The following is a 12,778-nucleotide window of genomic DNA, read 5'->3' as shown; positions in this document are numbered from 1 at the left end:
GGAACTTCAGTTTGCTCTATCCCTTGAAAACGCGATGAACGTGATCTAATTTGCAATTATTCGACAATAATCTTAAAAAAACCGCCGGAGAGAACTGACCGTAGAAAACAAAACATGGAAATAGACATTCAAGGAGAGGAAGTTTATATGTAAATGTTCTTTATTTCCTCACAAATTTGTTGGCATGATATTTGGCACAGTGCAGACGAGTCTGGCGCAGAATACTATACAGATGGCTGTTCTTAAATCACACAGAATAAGCTAGCATCTAAGTGTTCTACTAAACAAGTTTCTACACTCGGCTCGAAACTTTGCGTCACAGAATCCATAGATGATGGGGTTGGCGGCGTTATTGATGATAAAGATCCTCAAAAACAGTTGAAACGCCGTCACTTCCGGGGCCGTAAGCTTCTCCACAAATGTATCCTGGCTTGTTGCAAGTTGAATGAGAACAAGGTGAGGGTAGAAAGATAAACAAAACACCAGGGTGATTAGAAATAACATAAGGGTTACACGAATTACCTCAATGGACCGCTTTCTTTGCTTTTCTCTTGTAATTCTTTTGGAGGCATCAAACTTTGCGGAGTTATCATAAAATGTCCGTCCATGTTTAGTAGCTTTGGAATTTGGATCAATTTTCGGCCGGTCGTTACCAATTTTCATATCAGGAACTTTTCCAACATCGCTACTGATACTTTGAGAACCTAGTTCAAGGCCAGTTATCTCCATTGCTTTTGTAGCATGCGGCATTGTTTTGCTACATTGACGAGGCAATGTCTCGTCGTTATGTGAAATCTTAGCAATATTCTTCTGATACAAATCGTTTTCTGTATTCTTATTGTGTGTCTCCTTGCCATCTTTATCGACCCTATTGTTACAATCTATGTTTTTGTCATTTTCATCGAGATGTTCAAGTGAACACGAACTGGTGTTGGCAACGTCCGTTTCTGCATTCTGTCGATCGCGTACACTAAGCATGGCGTCAGAAAGGGCAAGATTTTTCTGAGACCAAAGTTTTCGTATGATAAAGATATAAAAAACACCCATCACAACTGTTATAACAACAGTTTCAACAAAAAGATATGTCATGTATGATATAGAAAATATCGAATTGTGGTATTCGTCAGTGATAAAACAAGTTTTTCCAGATATGTTTTTCACTCCAGTATCTATTGTACTGTCCCCATATAACACTGCCGCTGGAATGGAAACTACAGCACTGAAACCTAGTGCAAGGACGCATAGTAAAAATGTCTGTCTGTGACTAAACTGTCTTTTGAAAGGTCGGCATATTTTTCTGAAGCGTTCAACGGCAATAACAAGAAGCAAAATTGCAGATCCCTGGTTCACTAAGTAATGAAAGTATCGCGAGATTTTGCATATAGTATTTGACGTCATCAAATATGGCACGCGTAGGCTGTACGTCATGTAGCTTCCACCGATTAAACAGCCTATTAAATCCAAAAATGCAAGGCACAAGATGAAGTATCGGTGGTTTGACCGGCGAAACTTTCTCCAATAAATGTACACGACAAGAATATTTCCAAAAAACCCTAGAATCATACAGAACAAGACAAAGACTGCAGCTGGTATGTTCAGTACCCACAATTCCTCGTTTAGGTGTTCTAGTGACACAGTTTCATTTTGGCTGTGTTCATAGAAGTTACTAACTGGACCAAACATTTTATACCTTTCAACTGTAGCGATGCCAACACTCGGTTGCCTCCCCTTTCAACCATCCACTTCGGAATGTATATTTGAAATAAATTCCTTCCTGCAAAATTAAGTTTATATTGATGATTTTTATGTCGATTATGACACTTCATACACATACTAATTTAATGTGTCAGTGTAAGATTAACAATTTTGAGGCTTTTAATCAAACAGTGTCAGATAGTTGTGTAAATGAATATCCCAACAAAAGTCAGAATATGCTACCTATAAACTGAAAGAGATTTTTTGTGATATTATGGATTGGAATTTAACATTAAAATAGAGTATTATAAAAATAACAAAATATCGACTGTCAGTTGTCATTTAGCTTTAAAACTCTACAGAAATGGCAAAAAAGCAATAGGAGTCAAAAAGTATCGGGAGAGTAAGACACGTGTGTGTGTGTGTGTGTGTGTGTGTGTGTGTGTTGTTGCTGTTGTTGTTGTGGGGTGTAACGCCATTTTTCAGCACACGATAGGCTATGCATGGCGGCCAGTATTAATGGTGGAGGAAGAACCCGGGAAAACCCCGGAAAGAACCACCGACCCGTGAGAAGCTACTGGCAAGCTTTCTCACATACCCACACTGTCCGAATCCTAGACTCGAACCCACGCAGACAGAGGTGAGATGGCAGTGATCCGTAACGGAGAGCGCTTTAGACCACTCGGTGTGTGTGTATGGTTTTTTTTTTTTTTTTTTTTTTTTTTTTTACAAATTAGAGGAAATAATGTTTTCTTATTGCAAAAATCGTAGAGGTTGTAAAAAGCATTGATTATGATAGGAAAAGAGGCGACGAAGCTATTTTTACAAATGGCTGATACGACTGGGTGAAAATACTATACATTCATTTGAAATCTCTGATCCAATAAATGACAATATGCACACACACACACACACACACACACACACACACACACACACACACACACACACAGTAGTGATGAGGTCACGACACAAGATTACTATACTAGCTCCTACTTTTTAATTTTCTCTAACAAAAAAACCCGCCATCCTGGCTAGCTCGATCTTTGTCGGAGCAGGCACCAGTTGTCTCCTGAACAAGACCGCGTTATTGACTGGAAAATATCCTTGTCGGAACATGTAACAGTTCTCTCATGAACAACATACACCCGTTACTGGTTGACTAAACCTTTCTAGAACATAGACCAGGATTTGCTGGAGCTGCAAATCGCACCCATCCGCCTTTTCAATTTCTGCATCACATGCATCCTTGCATGACAACAATTATTTCTCTAGTTTCAAAATCAGCACAATTTAATCCGAAAACTCTAACTTTTAAAAGTATATCACCCATCAAAGTTTTGAATGTGCGATAATAAATTTGAAATACATAATTTAATCCTTTTCTTTTCACTGGTACCCACGTAGCAAAGTAAATTCCAGCATGTCACGTGCGTTCAAAAATCAATTATTATAATTTGTTGTTAAATCCTCTAGACCTAATCGATTTAGATCAGCAGTCCACGTGGACGCCTGACATCACCAATAGCATATTTAATTTCCGCAAAGCAAGAAAACCTAACTTTATTTTCTGTAACCTTCCACATTTTAGACAATTGTGATTATAATATAAACGTTTGCAGTTGTAATCGCAGTAAAGTACATATATTTGAGAATTATTATAAAATTATTCGACCAGTACATACCTGTTTTTGCATGGAGTAGACACTTAGTACTAACACTTCGTCAGCATATATTAGAAAAGCGTTCCAATTGTTATCCCTCAAACATATAGTACAGTCCAACTATTGATGAATGCACCACTTAAATCACATTTCATGAGGAAAATTGGAAAATCCAGTTTGCAAATCAATCAGTGCTACAAGTATACAAGTACGATCACGTGCAGATACGGATCTTACAGAGGGACAATATCACACCGACACTTCCCCGGAAATAATCCCCTAAGTCAAGAGCCACTAATCAGTCTTACAATGTAGTAATGACAAGTAACATTGACAACAATATGACTCGGTTATATGTTGATGTATTATATTCAGCGTGGCTGACACTGGAAGACACATGGAATCAACAAAGGACTTACTAAAATATTTGTTTTCTTTCATATTTTTTCCATGAAAGGGGTTGCTTACGTGTTTAGAATAAAGATTATCGCAGAAAACACTATGATAACAAGTTTTAGTCTTAAATTGATAAAATTATCAACGTGATGGTAATTACACAATTGTAAAGTGCATCATAACAAATATCTCGTACTTGAAAAGATTAAATAGATTTATCTGTCCAATGGAAAAAAGTAGCCAACATTTGTTTTGACTTTTGTCTACTGTGAAGGTAGATGCATGCGTGTTAGCCGGGATTGGGGGGGGGGGGGGCGCACACCGAAAGGAAATGAAACCGTGGCAAAACAAAAGGCCCTAAACTACCAGTACCGTTGCTATGGTATCCATTTCTCGTTACAATACCAAAATTTGGTCGAAACCACGGCAATATCAGATATATCGTTGTAACACTATTTTCAGCACAAGGTTTGTTCCTACAGTATTTTTAATCGTAATATAACATTTGCTTGCAAAAATAATTTTTATTGCATTTTACCAACAGCAAGTGTTTTTTTTGTTTTGTTTCTTCTCCTAATGCTGAAAGTTTCATCCTCAAAAATTAGCGTTGCACGATAATTGGATACCGCTTCAACTACACCGATGGTTTATACCCTTTTGGTACACCGTACTACCAGGCAGTGTAATGTACAATTTGATATACAATTATGTCTCAATATCCATCACAATTAAGTCACTTCCCGGCAATGAATCCGTTTACATTCTTCGGATTACAGGCAAACGATCATATTGTTTGTTTTCAACGATACGCGTGTTGGTTTATTTCTTTCCAACTGCTCCAGGATTAGTCACTCACTCACCAACGCTTACGTCTAAGACGGAACTATAATATGGTAACTCTTTCATACGGTCTTAACACTCGAAGACCTTCTTAAGGTAACATCTGTCCTGTAAATCGCATAAAGAACTCATTTTCATGGCAACCAGGATATGCGGTCCTGGCATTGAATATTTTAAATAGTGTAAACAAAAATCTTGGGGAAAGCGTGATTTCAAATGTGAAACGATTGATATACATACCAGAGGAGTGAGTATTATGGTCGTGTTCAGTCCCTTCAATGATGTTATTCATGTCTTTTTCTGCAAACATTGGCTAGGTGGACATTGCGGTTATTCAAAGAGCATTTTAAAATACATAGTCATTTACAGGCTTTATCAAATTATTTTAATGCGTTTATTAAAGACGTCGGAGTTATTGGGATATACTGCGTCTGTCCGTTCTTCGCGCTATCAATACGCAACTCTTCATTCAAGCTTAGTAGTATCTATCTCTATATAATTCGTATGTACGAAAACGTAGACAACATGAATAAAAATGTTTTGAGAGAGAGAGTATGAGAGAATTGGAAAACGTCAACTTAAGTACGTTTATGATGTCCAGATGCCTGTATGTTTTGTTACATCATCAGACTGACTGTATTTATTTCCAATAATAAAATAAATAAAATAACACACTAGTGCAATCAATGAAATGATAATTATGATTCGCGTTCTTCACAATACTAAGCAAAATGATGTTGGCCTCTAAATTTAAAATACAAGCTGTAAATACAGTTAACAAATTTTCCCTGCCCCTCTACAAAAGACACTCGTATTTCCCCTGCCCCTCTACAAGAGACACTCGTATTGAATCAAAATACAAGCTGTAAATACAGTTAACAAATTTTCCCTGCCCTCTACAAGAGACACTCGTACTGAATCAAAATACAAGCTGTAAATACAGTTTACACATTTTCCCTGCCCCTCTACAAGAGACACTCGTATGGAAACTTTAAAACTGAAGGTCGAAACATTTCATTTCTTAGTAAGTATATCGCGATCAAAACGGCGCAACTATTTTTATTACACTATCGTAAATGACCTTAAGAGCGAGTGACACCCATATTGTATGGTTCCTAATAATTAACTCATCGATATCAGTCAATTAACTATTTGCCAAAACAAATGGTAGAACAATTACATTTGGTTGTCATTATTCCAATTAATAAACGGCACAACTAGTATGAACTTTGGTAGTCATCACCATAGTAAATCGACGTAAGAGTGAGTGTCACTGCCGCTTATAACGGACCCAATGGTACTGGCTGGCACGTGTCAATCAACTATTACACAGTAGAGATTACAATCGACCGCTGACCAGTTTGATAAATAGCTAGGTGTGAATCGTTGTATAATGAAATCACAGGAGAAAAAGCATGCTCATCCGAGTAGGGAAATCAGAAAAAAATGAATGTACAACATAAATTCATATCTTAATAACATGGCTCAAGGCAATCTGCAGTCTCCATATAGCACAGCGGCGACGCCGATCTTGTTGCTTTAAATAGCAGATTACGACTTTGTCTTAAATAGCAATCACGTGATGGGATGTCATGGTCGTTTAACTCGATGCTTGAAGGTTGTATTAGTGGGTTTCCGCCGAGCTTAAAATGGCTGATGTCTACTGTGGGCGTCAAATAGCGCTTCCATGCGGACTTTGTATAGGCATCCAAACATGGCTATATGCAAATCAGATGGCGCTTGCAAGGGAATGTAGTCATGGCCGACAAGGGGGAGGGGAGGCCCGCGTGTTTCTTACCAAAGGGTCCGTGATTGCTTTCTACGGCCCTGAATGTGGTCGGGGTGTTCAAATGCCTTTATATTAGGTGAAGATATAATTAAACCAGCCATCATGTTGTAGAGGATTATGCACCCCCAAAACCCGAGGCGCTAGATTTGAAAGCAACGAATGGATCAAACACAGACCGTAAATTCTGAAGAAAAAAAATACCAACATGTGAAAGAAAGCAAGGAAAGAGAATAAGATCCTGCATTCTATTTCAAGTTGTATTGAACGAGTCTTTTTCATCTTGCAGGTATAATGAGCAAAATACGTGTCAGCGAAACATTTCGTTAATGGCCAGTTGTAAAACATTTTCACATCTTTCTGTCGTTCATTCATAAATACTTTCTACTCTTTGCCAAATGCCGTCTGCACTTACATTTTTTATGTGATGGATGCACATTTTTTCTGTTCAATAGGTGTAATTAATAAAGGATGGACAAAGTATTTGGATTTATTGACAATCTATCCTCACAACATAAATCATCTCTCTCCACGGTGAAATGCGTTTTTCTCATTGCAAACTTATTAAGATCAGATCAACACTGTCCTACGTGAAGACCTGACAGCGACCGCTTAGGGCCTTGTTCTGGTGACCTATGTTATTATCAATATAGCTGAAGATTATCAATGTGTGCAAACGAATTGATTCACTTTCAAATTCCTGAAAACTGCATTTCCATTTCGATTCAAAGGTCACCAGAACATGACCCCGATGTGGTCACTGGCAGATGATCACCTAGGACAGTGGAGATCAGATTATAACATGAGCCTATTTGTATCAAAGGAGCAGCCGGGTGTGACTCAAATCAGGCACTCGTGAAGCCTACTGTCAAAACTGTATAAACGTGTTCCTTAAATATATGCTGAAAGAAATTAAATATTCATCTTATATAATACCACAATTGCTGCAAATAATATAGAAATACATGTTAATATCATTTACCTTTTTATCCGATATTTTCATTTGGATCAACCGCCATAATAATTAGTCCAACCGATGACTATTTCCGTTTTCAACCACTTGCTTTGTTGTGTTGTTTTTGTGTTTTCATAAGGACATTACTGCCATATTTAGAAACATAAACGGGTCGTAGTAAATATGGTATGCATTGAATAACGTATAACAGAATATGCCACTTTGGCGTAGCAAGCCTTTTTTTTTTGAAAACGAATTACCGCGATAATCTCGTATTATCTGTTACAGTGGACAAGGTATGGTTAACGAAGACATTCCAATAGCATTAACTGATATAAACTTAATAATGTTATTATTGGAAAAAACATAGCTTTATTTAGAATAGTTTAACTACAGTCATCTTCATATCTTTGACAAATAGTTTTCATTGGCTCCATTGTAAGGTATAGGTTCGGATTGTAGCCTCAACACACATATATACTCTTCAGCCAGACTCCCTAACGAGAAGATATATAACTTCATCTGATTGGCTCAAAAAATATCGATTATGGTAATAACATAGGTCATCAGAACATGACCCCTAATCGGTCGTCAGATCTTCAGCAGAACAATGAACATCTCATTTTAAACATTTTAATCAGACTGGCTCACGGGGCCCCGAGTGGCTGAGTGGTCTAAAGCGCTCTCCGTTACGGATCAATGCCATCTCACCTCTGTCTGCGTGGGTTCGAGTCTCGGATTCGGCCAATGTGGGTATGTGAGAAAGCTTGCCAGTAGCTTCTCGTGGGTCGGTGGTTCTTTCCGGAGTTTTCACGGGTTCTTCCTGCACCATTAATACTGGCCGCCATGTATAGCCTATCGTGTGCTGAAAAATGGCGTTAAACACTACCACCACCACCACAACAACAACAACGACAGGCTGGCTCATGTTAATACCTCGTCCACGAAGTAGGGGTATTAGTTCTAGTGCCGTCCTTGCCAGCTCACACGATCCATACCACAGGATTTCATCTAACCGATGCTACTAGAATGGGGAAACATGGCACAGTTTGTTTCTAAATAGCATTTCCTGCATATGTTATCATTGCAATTTGCCACATTGTATCAGCTATCGCACGACGTAGTTTGACCTGATCTACCTAACTGCATAAGATTGTTGAGCGATTTGCGTCTCAAGCCGGAAATTGTGACATGTATATAGGCGAGTCGTTATTAACTTTTCAGGAAGCCGACCCATATTATGTTTGCAGTGTTACTCTCGCGCCCCTTCGAATGCTAAAAAGTAAACAATTGAATTATAAATTTAAAATTATTAAGGTTGATCTCTGCGACCTACTCAAAACAGCATGGCCACCCATTTTCAGATCGCTACCCATGGGTTAAGAACAATTGATACAAAGGGTTATGTTGGGTCTATCACTATTACTGTATAAATCTCTTGCCATATCTATACCCTTTAACTAAATGTATCTTTATTAATAACTACAGGGATCCACGAGCCATTTGTAAAAGACCTTCATAAATAGGAAGCAGTACGATGTTTTTATTCGTCAAAATTAACTTCCATATTTTTTCGGAAAAATGTGTGACCACATTTCACGTGCTGTTTATTAACTGGTATTGGGTCAGAATCAGAAAGAGTTTATATGTTTCAGGGCTACAACTAAAGAGACCAACATCGCACATTTTCCACTGGTTTATCTCCCTTATACCATGACATCGTTACTAGATGTTTTGAAATCTGAGTTTCTAACTTTTGGAAAGTTTAGTGCGTATGTATGCTAAATGAAGTGTGTATGGGGCAGCTTTGTGCACAAATTTAATGCCGTATTTACCTCCCTAGCATAAAAGTCATAAAACTTGCCATAATAGAGGTTAAAAAGGTCCATATTTTGGATAGCTATGCGTCATGGGGTGTGGTGGATGATGTGAGAGATCCTCCGTACTCCTTAAGGTTTTTGGTTATCGTTATCTAGGAGATGATCGACCACGGTGTTATTGTCCAGATCGAATAATTAATAATATAAAATATGACATTAAGGGTTGCAATAACTGAGCAGAGTTATATAATAGCATAACACGAGCCGTTGTATGCAAAATGGACAAGGTTAAAAATGATATAAACAAAATAAAATCGAACATGACACGTGGATGATTCACTTTCTCTCAGCAACAAATTTCAATAGTCCGTTCTGTTACTGATAGATCTGATTTCATCATATGATTGAGTGACTAATCAAACTCAGATTGACGAAGTGACAGCATCTTGTGCCTCCGTCCTTTTCCAATCGCTCCTGGTGATTGGCCAGCTTTCAGTCTGTTACCTTCTGATTCTCTCTCTCTAGCCTATTAGCCTCTTCGGGTTACCAACCTTTCGGCTGCAGTGTGCACTATCTTTCATATGTACAGTCCGTATGGACCTATCTTGTTTTACCTTTGTGCTTTAAAAGAGTTTCGTACCTCCCTGTGCTGTCGAAATCTTTCTCCTTTCGTGTTCCTCACTTTTCAATACGCGTCCTTAAGACGATTTATTTAGCGAGAAGAGTACTCTCTACTGATTTCGTAGCACCTCAGACTCTCTCCCTCCTCAGAAAAACTGGGACTGATTAATTTGACGAGGGGAACTATTCTAAATTCCCGAAAATTTGCATTCGAACACTCAGCCCTTTCGTTTAGTGTAACAAAGCAGGATTACTACTTAAAGTTGCCTAAAATCTTTATTTCCCATCGATGTCAGAAAATTCTCTCCAGTCCGCTTTTATTAATAACTACTTTAGAAAGTATCATTTTTTGAGACCTATTTCAAATGGACTACAAGTCCTTAAAATCTTCACTGGTATATGTCTATATGGACAGTTTACCGATATGGCAGCGCTTTAAAATTGCCCTCTAGTCTCCTACTAACTGTTAAACAAGCGGGTCCTAATTTAATTTCAGTTCATATCCCAATCTGAGCAATGAAACATTTATTGCGAGACTAACCAATAGATCAATCTTCATGGATACGTGTCACGCTGACCACAAAAGAATGTACTGTGACTTCATCTACTGAAATATTCAATAGAAGCTTGTACCGTTATACTATATTAAAACAACGGCAGTTCATAGCAAATTTACCGTAAGCACCCAATCCCAAATTTATACGTGCATATTTACGTCCAAAGGTCATTTTTTACACAGTGTAATGCTCACGGTGCATACCCAATCACTTTTTCTAGGTGATAATTCTGCCAAACATTGTGTCCTAAACAGCTGAGTAAAATTCAAAATAGCTGACATCCAGGCTGTTTTTGAGATAATCTGCTTGCCGAGAAGCCGCATGGTTACTGTTATGGGTGGCTAGTTCTTCTTCCTAACCAACTATTTGTATATCACTGTCTACATACTGCAAAGTAACTAGGAGAGGTGTACATGCATCACATCAATTACCAGAACAACATAAGCCCGAAACGCCTAATTCACAAGTATGTCCATATCTTTATTAAACAACAATAGCTGAAAAGGTAACACCGTAGCTTAAAGTTGAAACATTTATTGGGGACCATTTTATGAAACTACCCCCGCCACCGTAATCCATTATTTGGTTTGCATTAAGTCCAACTAACATTAATTTGCATTTAATCCAACTATCATTGATTTTGATTAAATCCAGTTTTCATTCATCAGCATTAAATCCAGTATTTGATTTACATTAAATCGTTGCATTATATCCAGATATCACTGATGCGTTAAGTCAGTTATCACTAGTTTGCATTAAATCCAGTTATCATTGATGTGCATTAAATCCAGTCATCTTTGATTTACATTAAATCTAGTTATAATTGGTTTGATAATTGCCGTCAATCTAGAACGACAGATGCAGTAAGTGCAGACACGATGTTACCGTTTTTGAAAAGATATTTTTTAAAACCTTTTACGCGATCTTGTTTTCTTCTAATTTTACCTAAAATTGAAATTGCAGCAAAGAATAAATATATGCATCTGTTTTCATTAAAGCAGTCAAGTACAATAATTGTCAACAGATGATATTCTTAAATCATTTAAAACATAAATTAATATCCGGAGGTTTAGTTTTAAAGAATATTTCGGGTTATCTTGAGTTGACTCGGCTTCAGAGATGCTGCTAGGCCATAGAATGGGAAGCATGCCCGGGAGTGATACCCTCTCCAGGTATAGTACCTATTTTCTAGAGATGCGTGGTATTACCAGTGTACCGGTTTACTGAGGTATTGTTTTCCGGTGGTACGTACCACGGGACTTTTAACTCCACCGGTACGTTGATAAATTGTGTCCGTAAGGAAGGTACATAAATTGCCCATGAGTCTTGCTACGATTTTAATGATATTAAAAGTGTGTATTCATGAAACAAGAATTTAAAAAAAATGATCTTGAAACGGTTGTGTCTCTCATAAATTAATGGTATATTTTAATCATATGATTGACACGTGTCACATATGCCAACACGGAGGCCAAATGGAATGACTTGAAAAATATTCGGGCGTAAATTACGTGTGTGTGTGTGTGTGTGTGTGTGTGTGTGTGTGTGTTGGATTTTTTAACGAAGCTTTAAAAAACTTTCAGTCATATTGCTACGATGTCTGCAGTGCGGCAGTTTATACTGATGTCTAGCACTGGGGCATCATGCCGCAGACATGTAGCATGATGTCCCACCCAGTCACATTATCCTGACACCAGTCCGACCAGTCCTAACACTAACCTCTTGATGCTGAGCACCAAGCAAGGCAGCTGTTAGTACCATTTTTGTAAGTCTTTGGTATGACTCGGCCCGGGATCGAACCCACGACCTCCCGCATCCGAGACGGACGCTCTAACCACTAAGCCACCGGAGCGGTCGTAAATTACGAACGATTACACATGAAATAACATCATTACACATTAAATTATTTTATTATAACGACTTTATACACTTTTTATTATACAAGTCACGTTCGTACATTAGTATGCCTAGTACCAAACTAATTTCCAATTATTTAATGCGTACAGCATATAATTGAATTTCAATAGTCTGTACAGCTATCAAATATCTAGCCTAGTAACAAACTATATTCAACCCAATAATATGGCGTTATGTGTTATAGGTTAGACTTTGTTTGAATATGGTCCGAAACAGTATATATATATATATATATATATATATATATATATATATATATATATATATATATATATATATATGTGTGTGTGTGTGTGTGTGTGTGTGTGTGTATATATATATGCAATAAACTGACAACGAACAGCACAAAACTAGTATCTATTTAGCCTGAGCGCTTTCGACCTTGAATGAGTCTTTTTCAGAGGCAAATACAAAACATAGACAAGAATAACAAATAAAACATAAAACCGCTGTGTTTGCAAAACTTTACATGACTATTTCGCCAGGAATGAAACCTTTAAATTTAGTCGGTTTAAACTATTTTATTT

General features: G+C 37.6%; 1 protein-coding gene across 1 annotated transcript; it reads right to left on the bottom strand.

Annotated features, from left to right (window-relative positions):
- Positions 1-142: 142 nt before the first annotated feature.
- Positions 143-3,545, bottom strand: LOC149794537 (uncharacterized). The gene is made up of 2 exons (XM_089968797.1): positions 3,381-3,545; positions 143-1,774 (listed from the first exon to the last, which is right to left on the bottom strand). Exon 2 carries the CDS (start codon positions 1,681-1,683, stop codon positions 262-264), a length of 1,422 nt encoding a protein of 473 aa, XP_089824923.1. The 5' UTR covers positions 1,684-1,774; positions 3,381-3,545; the 3' UTR covers positions 143-261.
- Between the last annotated feature and the right edge of the window lie 9,233 nt (positions 3,546-12,778).

This window comes from Sinohyriopsis cumingii, chromosome 8, assembly GCF_028554795.1.
Source record: "Sinohyriopsis cumingii isolate HCF-2022 chromosome 8, ASM2855479v2, whole genome shotgun sequence".
Taxonomy (NCBI): Eukaryota; Metazoa; Mollusca; class Bivalvia; order Unionida; family Unionidae; genus Sinohyriopsis; species Sinohyriopsis cumingii.
This window is presented reverse-complemented; position numbering and strand designations above follow the sequence as displayed.